General features: G+C 41.7%; 1 protein-coding gene across 1 annotated transcript in view; it reads right to left on the bottom strand.

Moving 5' to 3' along the window:
* Positions 1 to 7,177: 7,177 nt before the first annotated feature.
* Positions 7,178 to 19,826, bottom strand: part of LOC145391409 (solute carrier family 4 member 11-like) — a 207,066-nt gene continuing 194,417 nt past the window's right edge. Inside the window, exons 14-15 of the mRNA XM_080266016.1 lie at positions 17,027 to 17,222; positions 7,178 to 7,351 (exon numbers count right to left, since the gene is read on the bottom strand). Of these exons, the coding sequence (XP_080122142.1) occupies positions 7,178 to 7,351; positions 17,027 to 17,222 (370 nt within the window). The remainder of the gene's footprint in view (positions 7,352 to 17,026; positions 17,223 to 19,826) is intronic.

The following is a 19,826-nucleotide window of genomic DNA, read 5'->3' as shown; positions in this document are numbered from 1 at the left end:
ATCTAACTGGCAAATCTCCCTTCATTACAGTACTTTGAAGTTGGTGACGAAATTGTATGGAGAAGCAAATGCTGCACATCTGTTACAGCGAATGAAGAGTTGCACGAGAAATTCTTGGTCAGTGTAGGGATGCTTCAAGGTTCCATGCTGAGTCCACTGCTGTTCATTCTCGCACTTCTGGCACTATAAAGATATTAACCCCTATCTGCTTGGTAACGTCTATACACGTCACAATCGGGGTGCTACATGCCCACCATGTAACGGCCATACACGCAAGTGTCTTCCTGCCACCATTTGAACCGGCCACCATTTCATCTCGGCACCAAAGGGTAGGGAGGGAGTTCTTCCACAGCACGCAGATGAGAGTCAGTTTGACCTGTGCTCTTGCCAGGTGTACTACGATGTCTTTAGGTTCCTATTTGTCTGATTCCATCTGCGCTGCCTGTAGCCAACTGCATCATCCACCCCTGCCAAGTCTCTCTCCAAGGATATGGTACTAGAAAAAGGCTCAGTGATAGTGCCATAAGGCATGCCTTGGAGGTAACAGTGTCTAGTTTATCTAGTAGTGGATGGGTATCACGCTGAGAGCAAAGCCACAGTCGGTGATGCAGGCAGATGCACAAATATGTCTTGCTCATGCGCTGAAAATTAATTCTATTCCTCACGTCATTACTCATCAATGCAATGACCTACAGACCTGAGGATACTTTTATTCGCAAGAGGAAGAGTTGATGGGTAATATGGTCTATAATTTGTTTCCCTAAGTGCTATACTTTCCGAGATATTAAGGTTTGAAAACAAGCAATTCCAGTGACGACTGCATTAAAAATAGCCCAGCATTTCGAGGTTACGGAGTGGGCTACCTCAACAGAAATTATATGCCAAAAATTTAGCTGTTATTTTTTTTTTTTTTTAATTTTGGAACCCACAGAGAAGTTCAAGAAGTATAGGGTTGGAATGGAAGCCAGATGACAGAAGGTTAATACTGGTGTGACAAATCATGGCCAGCTGGAGTAGAGGTAGTAATGTCATGGAACAGGGTGTGTGACCTTGTGCTGTGTGTGTGATAAGGGATTTGGGAGGAATTTTACTTTGTACAATCTGTAATGGCCGCATCCTCAAGAGATGCAATGGTGTCAGAGGCAGAGATATTTCCAGTGAGTGATATATGCTAGGGTGTTTGAGAATTTTATGATAAAGTGATAACGTTTTTTTGGGTGGCAACCACGTGGAATGCGGGGAGGAATTCTGTTACCTGGAGGGCATACAAAGGGCAGAGGCTGGTTCCACTGCTTGAAGGAGAAGTGGAATAGTCACCTGTTCTGACTCTGAAGGGGCTCTCCATTCATGCAAAGGCTACTCTCTACAAATCATGTGCGAGATAAGCTGTGCTGTATTGCAGTGAGGCTTTGCCAGCGACAGAAGAGGACACAAGAAGACTGGATGCACAGAAATGATAATGATGAGAGGGACGAGTTGGGCATCACAGAGTGCCAGAACTGGATAGTGTATTGCAAGAAAAATTTTGTCAAAAAGAGATATTACAGAAAAGATGCAAACTGGTTGTTTCAAATGGCTAGAACATGCTGAGAGAAGGGGGGAGGGTGACTGGCTGAGTTGCATCACAGCTATGAATGTGGAAGGAAGAATGCTCAGAGACAGATCGAAGAAGATGTGGGATGAAGTCCTGTATGGAGACCCCTGGAATAGGGAATGGAATAGGAAAATGAGTTAGGATCGCAATGCATGGAGAGTGACAAGATGCATATAGGGTGAGTGGTCCGTAAACTATTAAATGTAATATTTTTACAGTACTGTCTGAGTATCATACTGTAGCTCACAACCTAGGGTAAGCATGTAACGAGCGTGGGTTTGTCGTGTATAAGACCATCGATCACTGGATTTAACGAAATTTCAAATTTAATGTCACATTTTCAACCCCTCTGCAATCAGTTCGCCACATAAAAAGATTTGCTGTACATACATTGCTCACTGTTAATTAGACATGTGTTTCAAATAGTACAGCTTTGGTCATATAACTGCTGTAGTCCATTTGTGTGAAACTGACACAACCGCTTTACTGACAGCAGTGAAACTTGAACAGGAAATTTTTGTGTAACTGCTGAGAATTTATAGCTAAAAAAAACTACTGAAGGCAACTTGCATCAGTGACTTGGTGTACTACGGTGTTTATCATGTTAAGGTACTAATTACATTTGTAGCAAAATTTTGGAGCTCAGATACTTTAATTTACTTGCTGACATCCTTGATATCGAACATAAGAAGATGCAGAGAATTCTAAATTATAGTTGAAATTAATATTCCTGAATGATATTGCATAGAATCTAATCCTGTTATAGGAATCCACGCTGTAATAATAATGCAATACTAACCTCATTCAATCCCCATCAAGAGTGTAGGGATCTGAGGCTATGTTACTTATTCCAGACATTAAGGCATGAGTGATCGTTCGCTCGCACCTTGGCGGCACTGTGTGAATAATTTACCCCCTAACTCTCGGACTGAAACTCTGATGAGCCATATGCGGTTGAAGCGCCATAACCCAGTAGCAAATACAAATAATTACATAAAGCATTTCCCCGGGTACTTTATTGCAGTGTTCGGTTTGTACGGCCACGGACACCACTACAGCATCTTCCTCCAAAATGGTGAACATAAACCTGACACAAGGATTTATTTATAAGGAAGAAGGTTGGCAGGCCTGATACATCATGGAATGTAATTGCCAATTCCATCTACAAATATCTGAAAAGTGGCAGTAATATTATTTATAATTACTTCACAGTTCAAGCAGCTAATTCACACGAACATGTGCAGTTCTGGTCACTAAGCATTTAGTTGCAACTTTAGCAGTGTCATACTTGTATTACGCTGGTTTTCACTCGACCCATCATAACCCCCCGAACTTTTGGTATTTTTATCATGATGAAATTATCCAGCAAAATGGATACGAATACAGTAAACTGAATAAGAAAATTATATCTTTAGACCTAGCCCGACGAAATATGCAGTGGACAATGTTATTATCCACACAGTGTCCTACAATAATCAAACCAAATACAACCAGGCAATGCACGGAAATGCGGTAAGGTGTGAGAAATTTAATTTGCCCTACAAAGATTCTTCTCTCTCTCTATCTCTCTCTGTCCATGGTATCATTATTTACAATTTGGAACATCCATAATTTTGTTCTCTCTGACAAAGAGTGTATGTTTTTACCCTTGTTTGTTTGTCTGTCTGTTAGCAGAATTACTCAAAAACTAAAAGAGAGATTTGGACCAAATTTGGTGGGTATATAGCCCACGTCCCAGGAAATCGATTAACTTTTGGGACCGATGTTTGTTAATTTGTTTGTGTGTTAGCATGATTACTCAAAAACTAAAACAGAGATTTGGACCAAATTCGGTGGGTAGATAGCCCATGTCCCAGGGAATAATTGATTAACTTTTGGGACCGATCCGGATCATATTACATCTTCTGGATCCGAAAAAGACTTCGCAAAACCCTAAACAATGATGAGAAAACCTAACCCATTATGAAGAGTGGTTTGGAAATTATGTTGTCCTTTTCGGTGAGATGCGCTCCACTAAGTGCCCCTCTAGTTTATAGCAGTTTTATGTATAAAACTCTTTCACACAGAGGTATTGTTGCTTAAAATATTTTTTTCCTTTTTTTTAGTAACAAAACAGAGGAAGGAAAAACAAATGAGTACAGAAAATAACCCATACACCAGATTACTGGCGTCCTCCATTCATAAAATATCTCTAAAAGTTGGGCTTGAACAGCTGTAGGTTGAAGTTTGGAGGAAACAGCTCTGGGGAAGTGAGTTCCAGAGAGATGCAGTTTGGGGAATGAAAGAATTCTGATAGGCAGAAGTTCTGCAATATGGTTGAGTGACATTCCAGTCATGAGCGCTACTAGATGCCCGTGTAGCACGAAGGAAGGCATGGAGAGGTGGCACCATGGACGCAACTTCGTCTGAGCATTTGCCATAAAAATACCTGTAAAATAATGCATGGGAGGCAACATTCCTTCTTACTTGTAGAGGAATGGATATATCACATGCAACAGAACTCTAAACGAGGATGGAAATGTATAGGACCTTTTGTATATTTACCCATGGCAACTCCTATTTCCTTCGTGGTCTTGTTTCTCCTTGATAGTCTGTCCATAGTATACGTCCTAAGATCGTGGCCAGCGAAGAATGACTTCATATACTGTACTTGTAAGTTAAATGCTGATATGTTTCACATACGACTGGTGGTACAAATCCTACCTTTCCATTCAACAGTAACGGTGCTTCATGTAAAATCGAAGCCAATATCTACTCAGGCATACCAGCTGACCAGAAGTAGGTATGACAACTGGTGCAAAATGGTCCGCCAGGTTTCATTTTTCATTGGACATAACGACGAAGATACTTGTGTCAGCATCTGTACGAGTATATGAGTATTATAACTCACCCAGTTACTAGCTCAGTATTTAAGATATACAGTACATACCAGCAAAGAACAACTATTGTTTTTCAGCTTATCTACTCAGGCATACCAGCTGACCAGAAGTAGGTATGACAACTGGTGCAAAATGGTCCGCCAGGTTTCATTTTTCATTGGACATAACGACGAAGATACTTGTGTCAGCATCTGTACGAGTATATGAGTATTATAACTCACCCAGTTACTAGCTCAGTATTTAAGATATACAGTACATACCAGCAAAGAACAACTATTGTTTTTCGGAAGCTGAGGAGGCACTGGTAATATGGATCCTGGAATTACACAACAACTTACACCCAACTCATTCTCCTAACTCCTAACAAGGGGCACTGGAAGTTCATCATTCCTCATGAAAAACAACACCTGACAATTTTCCTTTTGCAAGTATTTGCCTTCTGTGGAAAGAACATAAACCATGGGAAGATTCTACACGCGCTTAGTACGCCCACAGAAAAAAATAAAAAAAAAATAAAAAAATAAAAATAAAAATCATAGCTTTGGAAAACTAAGTTTATCAGCGCTTTCACCTTCAATGGAAGCAGCACAACTGTACTCGGCAGAGGAAATTTTTTGCAGTCAAAGGGTTTAGACAGTTTCACTATAAACTGCTGGAATTTTCATATTTCGAATAAACTATAATTAATTTATCCCAAGTAAAATACCAAAGTATATCCATGGCAACGAATGAAACAAGGGATTTGGCAATGAAGAATTATAACCACACATGGAAAAGTTGTTTACTGGGGAGATACAACTGTTGCAGCCTGACTTGGACCCTCTTCAGGTATAACCTGGGATGGAGCACATGCATTTACGTATAATTTATGTACAGAGAGATAAGTCGGAAAGGGAGGAATGTGGTAGTAGGGAGCAGTGATGAAGGGAAAAGGAAGAAGTTGTATCTCCCCAATAACTATCTATCTATATACTTAGAGGTCTTATTCCCGTAAGGGGTGGTCACAGTCTCCATGCCGCCCTGTCCTTTGCCATATGTCTGTCCCCTCCCCCCTCCAACCCATACCCTTCTCTCATATATCTCCCCACTCCATCCCTCCATCTCATCCTTGATCTCTTCCTCCTTTCCTCCTCCTCCAGTTCACTCCCATACACGCTTCTATGGTCCTTCCATCTTATCCAGATCGTTTGGGCGTTGTCCCTCACGGGACTTCCCCTTCGAGCGACTCTGCCGAATCTGTACCAAAACACACCTCTCTGTCTCATGTCAGCTATATATATAAAATTCTCTAATATGGCTATATAGTGTAAGAAAATGCCTATTGTTTTTAATAATAACAATGACTTTTTATTAATACCTCAACACTTGGCAACGTTGCTTTCCAACGTTGTCGCGCTTGTAGGTGAGTCAGTGAGGGTAGGTCAGGTGTCAATCCGCAGGTCACTTTCTCTGACCGCCATTAAAAGATAAGCTCCTACCCCTACTACTCGCCCTCGTCTGCTCCACAATCGAGAAAAAGAACTTATTTACAGCGTAAATAGGTATTTTTTAGAAGAGAAGGCAAACAGGAGACCTATAATTGATCCCTCAAAAGCTGTTGCTCGAACAGCAAAGGCCACCAACGTGAGTGAAGTAACAGTCAGACGAATTTGCTCTTCCTTCAATCAAGCCTGCATTACACAAAAGTAACCAGAACAAACTATAATAATTCATAAAACCGTACAGACTTTTTATAGAAATAAATCACCATAAATTGTAGATTTTATATGGAGAGAGAGAGAGAGAGAGAGAGGCAGACAGAGTCAGGAGGCTTTTCCTCAAACTATAATAATTCATAAAACCGTATAGACTTTTTATAAAAATAAATCACCATAAACTGTAGATTTTATATGCAGAGAGAGAGAGAGAGAGAGAGAGAGACGAAGTCAGGAGGCTTTTCCTCAAACTCTAATAATTCATAAAACCATATAGATTTTTTATAGAAATAAATCTCCATAAACTTGTGATTTAATACGCAGAGAGAGAGAGAGAGAGAGAGAGAGAGCTGGGAGAGGGTTAACCCTTGTCTCTAATCCGATAACTGGCCCAGTAGAAACTGTGGCACCATCGCACGTAGGGGAAGTCTCGTGAGGAACAACGCCCAGATGATCTGGATAAAATGGAAGGACCATAGTCGGTCTTTCATTCTCCATCGTCTCCCATTTTTAGTCAATCACTCTTTCTCTATCCTCTCCACATGGCCAATAAACAATTTTTCACATAAATCTTCTATCTGAACATCATCGGGCACCATGATTCAGCAACACGGGCCTGGAAATTTCTACACTCCCCTTTTCCTACCTGCAAAGACAGATGTGAGGTACGTGAGGCACCTGGTGGTAAATGTGTCCCTGAATCTGTCATGGTATAGTACGTTTGTTTGTACCTGATAAACTGGGTCATTCAACAAACCCAATGCCAATTCAATGAGCTTTAGTTATGAGGCAGCAAAGGATCTCCCTGGTTAATACTCAAATGAACTACTCTTAACCAATAATTGGGCTTAAAGCGGTTAGGGATCTTTTGTTAGGTTGGAAAACGCGCTACAGTGTTGTTGCGTGATGGTGAAAAGGAATACAATGGGATCCTGGGGTAGCGCAGAGAGTTGGAAAGAAAGGGAGAAAATGGTAGGGTGGAGGAGGTATAGGGCGGTAGGAAAGTGTCGTTACCTGATGGGGAGGAGGAGAAGGAGTGCGACGGGGAACATCATCTTGAGGTAGGGCCAGGGAGCGAACCCTAACGAGCACATGGCCAGCAGCTGAACCACCTGAAGACCCGTAAACTTGTGGATCTTCCGCTGGGGTACTCGTCGGATGTAGTGGTTGGGGGGGTACGCCGCCTGCGAAAGATTAAAACAATAACAGCCAGTACCATATAACCCCCTGCGAGGTGTAGGGGCCCGAGGCTAGGCTACGTAGTTTAGTACATTTAAAGGTAGATGACCAGCCTACTTTCCCTGATGGCATTATATATTAGAAAAACCTCCACTCATCTCTTAGGGACTGAACTTACACAAGATCAACACTCCAACTGTGGCCTTCTAATCACCCATCATCAGCCAACACAGATCATGACAATATTGTTACTATCCCTGTCTCAACATGGTCACTCCTAAACTGAATAACATCGTCTGCAGCAGCAAGAGTGCGAGTATATTAAATGTAGTGGGCTGAACAACATTAATAACAAATACATGGATCTACCAATAGAATATAACACCCAGTACAATGGACTTCATTTCACTTCACTCTTTTCAGAATTCTTGGGTCCATTATTCTGTAACTCCAACCATCCACAACAGTGAGTGCTTTCGTTAACACCTGTGGGGAGAAGGGTTTCAAATTAACCCCTGCAGCCGAAGGGCATACTGATTTAGTTCATTACTGTCACCTCCAAACTATTTTACTGACCTTAAGAAGGACTTATCTTACTGATAATGAAAACAATATTTAACCCCTACAGTTCAAAACCCCCTCCCCCTAAAAAATCGCCTGAAGGTAGCACGAAAATAAAAATGAACTTAGACTCAAGGGGTCAAAATGGCATGCAGTTTTGGTCATGTACATAAAACACCTTCATTTAGCTTCATTTTCATGCCACCAACTCTGGACTATGGCTAAGCTTGCAGTTTTTGGAGTCCAGTGATCCAAGAGTCACCAGCAGAAGGTGTATCCTCAGCAGACCTCGCACTGTTAGGGATATCACATTCAGAACTGATGCTATGCTATTAATGAGGTTCTTATGTGTCAGCGGGGTCATTTGGAAGGGCGGTGAACATTTTTATATCGTGTTCAAATCCACAACTGTTCTTTGCGACAGCTGGGATCGAACACCTGACTACCTACACCCCAGCCCACCACTCTGCCCACTCCACCACAATTTAAGGAGGTGCGTGCAGTGCTAAACTGTCTGTCAAAGATTTCTCCTAGGAATTAGGAATTTGAGAAAAAAAAAAAAAAAAAGGTGGTCTAACGGCCAAATATTACACTTTGCCCTGTGACCCTGACCTTCGATATATTACTCTCAAAATGGAAATGCTTCGTTCTTGCCTAACACTCAACCCATCAACTTTCAATTCAATCAGATCAAAATCTGTTTAAGCTGACTTTGCCTGTTGACCTTGACCTCTGAGACTTACATCTGATGGAAAATATTAAAGTCGACCTTGCTGTGTGACTCTGAACTATTGGTCTGCAAACAAAAGGCTTCTTGGGTGACCCTAAATTAATCTTCCAGGTTATATCCACATCAAATCAAAACTGTTTTAGTTATTTTCTTCACAAACTACATGGGTCAAACTTAGACCTTACCCTGTGACCATGACCTTTGACTGATTGTCCTTAAAATTGTATTCATCCATTCTTGCCTGACACTTAACCCTTCCACCAAATTTGGTTCAGATCAGACCAAAACTGAGCTGACCTTGCCTGTGACCTTGAACTTTGACCTTGACTCTTGCCTGCTTGTCAGCAAACTTAAATCTTTATATTTTTGCCTTATCCTCAACATTTCCACAACGTTTGGTCTAAATCGGATAAAAACTATTTAACCTGACCTTTGACCTATTGCTTAAAAAACAAATGGCTTACTCCTTGGCTGACTCTCAACAGTTCTACCAAGTTTGGTTAGAATCGGATCAATATTGTTTGAATTAGTTTGTTTGAATTAGACAAGCAGTCGCCTTATTAATCTCCTTCACTTTTTCAATGATATTACTGATATTTATGATGGAACTGAATTTGTTGATTTAATTGATCTCGATTTAGAAAAGGCATTTGATAAAGTTCCCCATATACATCTCCTTGAGATACGTAAAGTCTATGGTACCAGAGACAATGCACAAAAATGGATTGAAAATTGGTTTATGCAACGTAAACAGAGTTGTACTTTATGAATAAGAACCAGACTGGATGAATTTCACAAGCAGGGTAACACTGGGTTCAATTCTGGACCCTAATGTGTTCTTAATTTATTTATACTGATGATACTTTTTTTTTTAATGCGAGGAAGAAGGAACTAAAGGCCATGAGCCTGCAATAAGAGAGAAACAAAATATAAGAGAGAGCCATATTCAAGATCCATTCATTTCGAGATGCCTGGACACACTGCATTTGAAAGACTGGAGATCATAGGCAGCAGGAAATACAGACAGAGGGAGACAGTTCCAGAGCTGACCTGTTGCATAAATGAAAGACTGGGAGTAACGGTTAACTCTTGCATTAGAGAGTTGGACAGAAAAGGGATGAGGGTTTGCTGTTAGACGGGTGCTACGCGCCCGTCGTAGAGGTGGAGGAATGCATGCAGACAGTTCAGAGGAGCAGTGATCATTAAACTAGCGATAGAAAAGAGATAAGATGCAACAGTGTGGAGAAGAGACAGAGGTTGAAGGGAGTCAGAAAGAGGAGAAGAGTTAATGAGTCGAAAAGCCTTTGACTCCATCCTATTGAGAAGAGCTGTATGTGGGGAGCCACCCCACACATGAGAGTTGTACTCTACACAGGGGCGGATAAAACCCCTGTATAGTGTCAACAATTGTGAAGGAGTAAAGAAAGAACGGAGTCAGCTTAGCACATCCAATCTCTTGGAAGCAGATTTTACAAGAGATGTAATATGATCTTTCCAAGATATGTCCCGAGTAAATGAAACCCTAAGCATGGTCAAGGATGATGCAGGATTAAGCTGAATATTATTCAACATTAGTGGGTATACCTGTTGTCACGAGTTGGCGCGATCGTATATTTAAATAAACTCGTGACATTGAACTTTGTGGGAAACAGCCCATAAGTATCACTCAGTTTAACCGTCCCCATATCTACTCAATCGGGAATGTTTCAGGACATCTTCCACTGTTTCATAAGTGATCGTCCTTGTGCGCGACGTTAGCACCTCCGCTGAGTGATTTGTTGCGGGTGTGTATCGCTCACACTCGTTGGCCGTTAGCAAGTACAGCCCGCTTTCGCCTCCCTCTCTCATAATTTGAATCAGTCAGGATCTGAGTGCCGTCGAAGCAGGTTAGCAGTGTGTGTGGCAGCGTCCTTCCTCAGCCGACGCCCAGTTCCCACCGCCGCCGTTGTCCAGTTCCTGAATTCCCACCTAGCGTGATTTGGCGAGAGGCTCAGCATGTGCAGCGTCCTTCCTCTGCAACGACGCTCAGTCATCCGCTTAGTCCACTCTCTGACCAGTATTTCTTTTCGTTTTTCCTAGGTTTAAGAGTTTAGCTTTTGAGTGAGCGAGTGAGTGCGATCTCCTTATTTTGAATTCATTTTGAAACATGTAACGTAAATTTATTTCACTGTAATCATTAAATCTAACAGTTCTTTTTCTTGAGCTTAATGTAATGTAAACTCGTGTTTTATTTCTCCATAGCTTATTCTAGTTGCAGTTCCTAGTTTGCATAAACGCTTTGCATTATTCATAACTGGTACTTAGGCCAGTCCTTTTGTATTAAGCTTAAAATCCGTTGTGCCATCTAGGAGTTAATATATCAGCAAGAACCTGTTTAACTTTCTTAGCATTAGATATTGATTGTCAGGGGTGGAGTAACTATCTCCAGAGGTTAACAGTACCAATAAACAGAACGTGTGAGTAATTAGTCTCTGCTGTGTACTGTTGAGAAAGTTCATAAATTCTCGTCCTTAGAGAATCGGCGAAGTAAGCTGGCATAAAGTAATCATTACTTGATTTTCACAAGTCAATTCTTGTCCCTGTTCTCAAGTAATATTCAATATTATTTTTTTATTTTGTATATTCTTCAAAAACCCCGTGACACCTGTGGAAGATTCTGACGGGTTGATAGGTGTAAGAACTGAGTCTTAGATGCATTAAAAACAACAAGATTATTTTTACCCCAGTCAGAGATACGAGCCAAGTCAGACATTAGGTGTGCCATAGCCTCATCCCTTGTTTGTTGAAGTAACTGCTGAGATGGGCCTTGCAGGAACCGAATGGAAAGGTGAAGAGTGGAGTCATCAGCTTATGAGTGGACAGGGTTAGATGTACAGCTTAGAAGGTCAATGATGAATAAAAGGAAGAGAGTTGGTGATAAGACAGAGCCCTGAGGAACACCACTGTTGATAGATCTAGGAGAAGAACGATGGCCGTCTACAACAGCGGCTATAGAACGACCAGCAAGGAAGCTAGCGATGAAGGCACAGATAAAAGGATTGAAACCGTAAGAGGGCAGTTTGGAAACTAAGATTTATGCCAGACTCGATCGAAAGCCTTTGAGATGCCAAGTGCAATGGCAAAGCTTTCGCCAAAGTCCCGAAAGGAGGATGACCAGGAGTTTGAAAGGTAGGTGAGAAGATCGCCAGTGGAGCGTCCCTGACGGAGCCCGTACTGACGATCAGAAAGAAGGTTGTGATAGGAAAGATGCCTTAAAATTTTTCTATTGAGAATTGACTTGAAAACTTTTGAAATACAGTAAAAGTTGACAGACAAAGGCGAAAGAATTTGCCTAGGCAGGGTGTAAGAACAGAAGCACCGTTCTTGAGAACAACAGGAGGGACTCCATCAGGCCCATATGCTTTGTTAGGATTGAGGCCTGTGATGGCAGAAAATACATCAACTGAAGAAATTTTAATGTCAGCCATGAGGGAGTCAGAGGCGGGAAGTGATGGAGGAACAGCACTGGAATCATCTAAGGTGGAATTGGAGGAGAAAGTCTGTGTGAAGAGATTTGCTTTATCAGTAGAAGAAATAGCTACAGAATCATCAGAGTAGAAAAGAGGAGGAAAGGATGATGAGGTAAAGTTGTTAGAAAGGTTTTTGGCAAGGTGACAGAAGTGGGAGGAATTTGAGTTGGAGAGTTGAGAGCATTTAGTACGGATGAAATTGTTTTTAGCAGAGCAAAGAACAGACTTAGCACGATTCAGGGCAGAAACGTAAAGATGATGTGATTCAGGGGTGGGTTGGCTCTGGTACCTTTTGTAGGCCCTTTCCTTGTTGCGGACAGCATTAGAATAAGCGTGATTAAACCAAGGCTTTCTTGCGTTAGTCAAAGGATATGAGAAAGGAATGTATGCTTCCATGCCTGAGAGAATAACTTCCGTAATGCGCAAGGCACACTCAGATGGCTCCCGGCCATGGAAGCAATAATCATTCCAGGGAAAATCAAAGAAGTACTGCCTGAGGGCCTTCCAATCCGCGGCTCCAAGATGCCACAGGCGACGTTTCCCTGGAGGGTCCACAGGCCATACCGGAGGGATAGGACAGGTTAAGGTGATGAGGTTGTGATCGGAGGAGCCCAACGGAGAGAAAATATTAACAGTGTAAGCAAAAGGATTAGTTGTAAGGAAGAGGTCAAGTGTGTTGGAGCTCTCTCCAAAGCGGTCTGGAATATGGGTAGGGTGCTGTAGAAACTGCTCTAGGTCATTTAGGATAGAAAAGATGTAGGCTTGTTCACCAGGTGGATCAGTGAAAGGAGAGGAGAGCCAAAGGTGGTGGTGAACATTGAAATCTCCTAGAATGGAGATTTCAGAGAAAGGAGAAATGGATAGAATTTGTTCCATCGTAGAAGTAAGATAGTCGATGAAGGTCTGTGTTCCAAAATCTCCATATTTGCTGACAATACATAAAGTCTGTAATAAAGATGACACACCAAAAAACAGGCTGATGATTAAAAGAGATTGATAAATTATTTAACTGGCCTCAAACGTAGCAAATGGATTTTAATACTGACAAATGAACAGTTTTAAATACTTGGAGTAAAAAAAAAAAAAAAAAAATCAGGTACTCTATGAATACTATTCAACTTGAGGATGTGAACCAAGAAAAGGATTTAGGAATAATAATAACATATAATTTGAATCCACGTCGACAGTGTACGGAAGCAATAAAGAAAGCTAATGAATAAGTTGAATTTATTGGAAGCGCATTCAAATTCATATCGAAGAACAACATTCTTGCCTGGCACAATTCCTTAGTACGACCCCATTTGGAGTACTGTGTTCAGGTCTGGTCACCTTATTACAGGAAGGACATGGAAAAGTTAGTGAGAATGCAGTGACGAGTCACAAAAATAATACTGTACCTATATTAGGGAAGAAACCGTATGAGTAACGTTTAGACGAGCTAAAACTGTTCAACTTATCAAAGTGCAGGTTACGGGAGGATCTGATTCAGGTATACAAAAATTTTAAGCAACATGGCAGTATGGTAGCTGACAAATACTTCATAGCAGACCAATCAAATAACACTAGAGATAACGGTTGTATAATCATCAGCAGACGTTTCTGTTTTAATGAAGCAATACAGTTTTTCTAAAACAGAGTTGTCAACATAAGGAACAAACTGTCTACAAATGTGGTACACTGTAATAAAGATATACGGTTAAAAAGTCGTTTGGATAAGTTTCTGGCCCCGAATTCTCGGTTGAATGAGTTCATGGCTGAATAATTACTCTGACTGACTGACTTTGCCTCTCTTGCAGTTCGTGGAGAATACACCAGCAGTTTTTCACATGTCAGTTTTCCCTTATACTGTATATGACGTTGGTGTACAAGGCCGGATCCAGCATTTTATTAAAGGGTGTGTGTGATTAGCATTTCCATATATATATATATATATATATATATATATATATATATATATATATATATATATATATATATATCAGATCTCTTTGGTCTACATCTGCTCGCACTAAAACAAATGAAGCGATCACTGATCATTCACTATGTAATCTCTTTCGGGACAATAAAAAGGTCTAGGTTTCACTGAACCGTAGTCAGTTCCAAACTGTAACTTTCTGCAAGGAGAATCAACATACCGTATTTATATGTTCATACACTTAAGATACTTAGACAAAGCAAGAGTGAGGATGTAACAATATGGAAATAGTTAACATACCTATAAGATTAGTGAGATTAGTTTCTGAGCAAAATTATTGACGACTAACGATGTGAACTTACCTTTTTTGCAAGCAGAAAAGTCAATCAATGCAAAATGCTTATATCTGTGTCACCGTCATCCGACATGTTCACTTTCCAGCTGGCTAAGCTCAAAATTTAGTGAATGACTAAAATCAGCCCTTCACATTATTACTGTCATAAGCTGCCAACAAGGAAAAATACATACACTGAGCGTAATCTGTACGTGTTTCTTTATATGCAAAGTAAGTATAATACTTCGCACAAACCTAAAGGATCGATAAATAATGCACAAACACACTCGTCACTAGACTTACCACACAACTCGCAACCTCCACACAGACTGGTGCAGTGTTTACTATGTAGATGCATTATTTTCACTGGTTAGCTGAGACGCATGTCCAACTTAGGCAGCCATTTATAATTTAGCATCCTGGTCGGAAAACTTCTGAGGACCACAGCTTCCCACTCTATCCTGTATATCTGTCTATTGCCAGACGCCTTAATCCCGTAAGGGGTGGCCGCAAACAAATCGCCTCCATATCGCCCTATCCCCGGCCATTTCACTGCCCTGCTCCCAGCTCACATCCCCCTCTCTCATATACCTCTCCACTCCATCCCTCCATCTCACCCTTGGCCTCCCCCTCCCTCTCCCCCTCCACCTCACACACATACACCCTCTTCGTCAGTCTCTCACTCTCCATCTTCTCCACATGGCCAAACCACTTCAGTGTGTTTCTCCTAACGCTTTCTATCACATCCACATCCATACCACAACGCTCCTTCACTTCCTCATTTGTCAGTCTGTCTCTCATGTGACTCCACATGTTCCTTTCAAATAACTCGATTTCCACTGCTCTCACTCTTCTGTCCCCCCAACAAGGTCCATGTTTCACTTCCATTAGTTAGAGTTGGTATCACAGTACTGTCATGTAGTAACTTTTTCACTTTCATGCTCACTTTCCTGTTCCTTATCACTGCTTTCAAGGAACCAGCAACCTTTCTTCCTTTGTTGTACCCTTTCAAGCATTTCACACTCTAAACTTCCATCCTTACTCATCACACTACCCAAGTACTGAAACGCACTCACATTTTCCATTTCCTCCTCATCCAACCTCGCTGTACATTCACTGACTTCACTTCTCTCGAAGACCATAACTTTACTCTTCCCTACATTCACCTTTAGATTCCGTTTCTTACACACTCTCCCGGACTCATTCACCAAGCCTTGCAGCTCCCCTTCGTCTTCACTTACCAACACAGTATCATCTGCAAACAACAGTACAGGGAGTTTCCAAACACTGCCCTCTCTCATTGGGGCCGCTCCAGCATCCACTGTCCTACCATGTATCTCTTTTATAACCCCATCCATATACAGATTGAACCACTCTATCCAAAGCGGGATTTTTAAAGTGCTCAGTATATCACGATCCACACAAACTGAAATGTGACATATACGTTCATGGCGTACGCCACTGTCTTCATTATTTTAAGATACAAGGTTGCCAGTACTGAAGTTTGACTTGCCACAGCCCAGTGTTACACAATTAGAGGCTGAAAATTTTAACGAAAATTTCGGTACACCATCAGAATGGCAGCGTTAAGCTGAGCCAGGGGAAAAAAAAAAAAAAAAAAAAAATCATATTTCCCCACCTCTACCCTGGAACCTCATAGTAAAAAAAATATTGGCTTCTGAAAAAGGGGGGGCGTACGCCCCTCAAGCCCCCCCCCCTGGATCCGGGCCTGATGTAGAATATATATATATATAGATAGATAGAGAGAGAGATCTATATATATATATATATATATATATATATATATATATATATATATATATATATATGCTATGTATTTTTTTATTTCAGTTTTTCCTATAAAATTTCCATGACAGTTTTTCTATGCTGCATGGTAGTCCCTCTTACTTTTTCCTGCCGGTTTTGGCTGAAGGGCTTACTGGGCAGGGGAAACCTTCCTGCTTTGCTATCCTTATCTTCAACTCATAAAATTAGTTATCATAAGCACAGTTTTCTGCCTAACAAACAAACCCTTAAGGACCATTAGGTCTGCTGCTGTTTGGTTTCCTTGTACTCCCTCTCTCTCTCTCTCTCTCAGTGCGTGTGTAACTTGTCAGACTATACTCTTATTAAATGGCATCATTCAAAACGGAGAGACCGCACTTTCAGGTCAAGGTTAAGCAGAGTGTTGTAAAGAACCCATATTAGGTGAAGTTAAAGTGGATAAACTAGAGCAAAAAAAAAACCACCTGCTCCATAAAGGTCAGTGGTATTCTCTCAAACACCTGACGGCCACTGAGGAGTGTGATACCATATTCTACCCTGCTTTTATTCCAATGCGGCGTAATATTGCCATCTCTCCATCTTGAATGCTGAGCCGCAGTACCAAATTAATACTAGATTTTGATGCTAGTCATGAAGAAGTGCTATGGAAAGAATGCAGAGCCACAGTATAGTCTTTTTCTAACAATGAGCCATGTGGAAAAAGCTACAAAGGACGAAAATCTGGACCAAGTTACTGTAAAAATCCTCATGTCAATACCATCTTACATTTCAGCATTCCAGCAACAGTGCTTCAGGTGGATGGATGGCATTTTTAGGCCAAGTGGACCGAATAGAGTGAAAGCCCACCTGTTCCATGAAGAGCAGTGTTATTCTCTCAAACATCTGGTTGCCGTTGAGCGCGGTGACGGCCATGTAGAGGAAGAGTCCGTCCAGCACCGCCGTGGGGATGTAGGCGAGGGGATAGGGCAGCAGGAAGATGGACAGTCCGATCAGGATGTTGGAGAACAGGCCCGTCAGCCGAGTCTCACGCACCTTCACGATGCTGGGGAGGGGGGGAGGGGGGGGGAGACAAGTTAGTTTATTCCTGCCCCAGCCACACAATCTTATTAATTTTAGGAAAGACGATTCTACTGATTTGGGCAAAGACACATGTTCACCTTCCATCACATCGCATCTACGTTTATTCTTGCTACCAACAGACGATTTTATATACCTGTGCAGTGGTTCGGTATGTCTCAATCCCTGCTCTGGGTCGGATTATGTCTGCCAGTTTCGGCAAGATACCTAACATTGTTGTCTATGCGTCTGTCTTTCAGGAAGTGAGAATGAGTGGCGAATAGAGGTGCAACTGAGAGGGCAGGGTGAAGGTCAGGAGCAGTGTGAGCGGCAGAGGGAGATGTACCTAGGAAGGGGGGGGGGGAGGGGGAGGGTTAGATGAAGGTAAAGGTGGGGAGCAGAGTGAGGGGCAGAGGGAGGAGCAGGTGGGGGGCAGAGGGAGGTGACGATGGGAGACAGAGTGTGAGGCAGAGGGAGGTGACGATGGGGGTCAGGGTGAGGGGCAGAGGGAGGTGGAGATGGGGGTCAGGGTGGGGGACAGAGGGAGGTGCAGCTGGGGGGCAAAGGGAGGTGCCAGTGGGGACTGGTGGGGGTGCGGCAGGCTCCTAACCAACTAAGACAAAGGCAGCGGGTGTAATGAAGCGGTGATGTGGTGGGGCTGTGAAGATGACTCACATCATAATGAACACGACTGAGACCCTAATGAACCTGTTAAACGGCAGACTCAAGAGGCAATGACGAACCCAGGGTGAGGTAGGAAGGATCCTTGCCACAAAGTGATGACCCATTAACACTCTCTGGCTCATATTATTAACCCCTTCACGTAAGAGGACTTCATTTTTACTTTACTGCTGCTGCTACTACATTTATTTTTTTTTCGCCTTAGGGAGCGTCTCACTGCAGTGAAAGGATTAACGACAGCCTTATCTAACTCTTCAGTTCGAATGGTCTCTCCTAAGTTGAATGTAATCGTCTGACGATTGCATGCACAATATAACACTACATTACGTAACTGAAGCAAGTAAAACTGGGTATGATAAAGCCCAAAGAATTGCTGGTTATTTATTGAACATCTGTAATTGTCAGTTGGATCATCAGAGCTATCTTTAACCATAGCTTTCTCTTCTAACATGTGTACAGAGTCATAGATTACCTTATTAATCCTCAGTGCCTACTTCACACTGAAGTATGTCCGTCACTTTCCTCCTTGACACATCATGTCAAAGACTATCATCTTTGGACAGAGACACATATCAAGCTTCCCTCAGTTTAGGAATACTGGCCAGCAGAAAAAAATAAAAAAAAAGAGAGAGAGAAGTAAAAGAGGTGAAAAACTAAAACATCTAACTCCGACTGTATGTCTAACTGTATGCAGAGTAGAAGATAATGCACATTCATTAACCTCAGGCTATATTTTACACATGGTCAACTGGGGACCCACGCGTCTCCTGCTATTTATTCTTAGCCATTACTCATTGCATGATCTCTTGACTGTTTAACTACTAATATTTCTCTAAACTCCCTGGGCAGCATTTTGTGAGCAATATATCCCAGCCAACGCTCGGATGTATGTAAATATGAGGCCCATCTGGTTGGAGCGCCTTACCCCATCAGACCGTCTGATGTCCTTTTGTCATTGTCATGTGGTCCCCCCCCCCCTTATGTAATAAACAGTGTCCTGGGTTACATGAAACCAAATGGCTTGTCACTCAGTGTATAGTCACCAGCACACAGCACTGCATAGAGTTAGTAGGGAATCTGCTGGAGACAAATGGTTATTCAAAACACTTTTGAGGCCGTTGACCATTAGGAATTCTGTTAGTTGAACAATATCTGCCATTCGCCTGAGTAAATTACCAAAGTGTACCAACCGTAACGAGAGAGTTTTAAGTATTCTGCAGCAAAAAAATTAATGGTTCCCTCTTCCTTTAAGCTTACAGAAAGCACTGAAACTCCAAAAGCCTGAAGACTCACTTCAGCACTCGATAGCATTGGCAGTTCTTGCAAACTTGCAAGTTACAGTTTCTGCTAACCCTATAATCCATACTACTACTACCCCTGTCTCAGGGGAAATTGGATCCGGAGTTTCATCCCAACGAAGTCCTGTTGTCCAGGTTGAGGCGGTAGTTCAAAGCCTCATTATACTGTACGAGGAACAGTTCTTGTGAACACTTATTTGTGTAGTCTAGAAAAGCTTCGAACCACCAACAATAGGTTCTTTCTTGAAGTGGAACTCTAGATGCAACTTGTCTCCGACAAGTGTAAGCAGGAACTATAATTCACCACTGCACTATGGCAACACATGGGAAAAAAAAAAAAAAAAAAAATCGATTAATTAGACTTGAGATTCCAACTGAGAGAGGAAATCATCATCATTTTACAACATTACTGAAACATATGAAGGAAAATAAAAGATGTTTTACTTTTCTATCTATTCGCTGATTATGTTCTGTAGAGTAGGATGCAGCGTAATCATTTCCTATCCCCTCGGTCTTAAAATTGCCCATCAAAAACTTAAGTCTACACCTTTGCCTATGCAGATCTAATAATACTGCAATTACTCTTCACTTCCCATTCATGACAGAAATGC

Source organism: Coenobita brevimanus, chromosome 18 (assembly GCF_032717465.1).
Source record: "Coenobita brevimanus isolate Jiangsu-jjx chromosome 18, ASM3271746v2, whole genome shotgun sequence".
Lineage (NCBI taxonomy): Eukaryota > Metazoa > Arthropoda > Malacostraca > Decapoda > Coenobitidae > Coenobita > Coenobita brevimanus.
The sequence above is the reverse complement of the archived record's forward strand: the minus strand, read 5'-3'. Positions and strand labels throughout refer to the sequence as shown.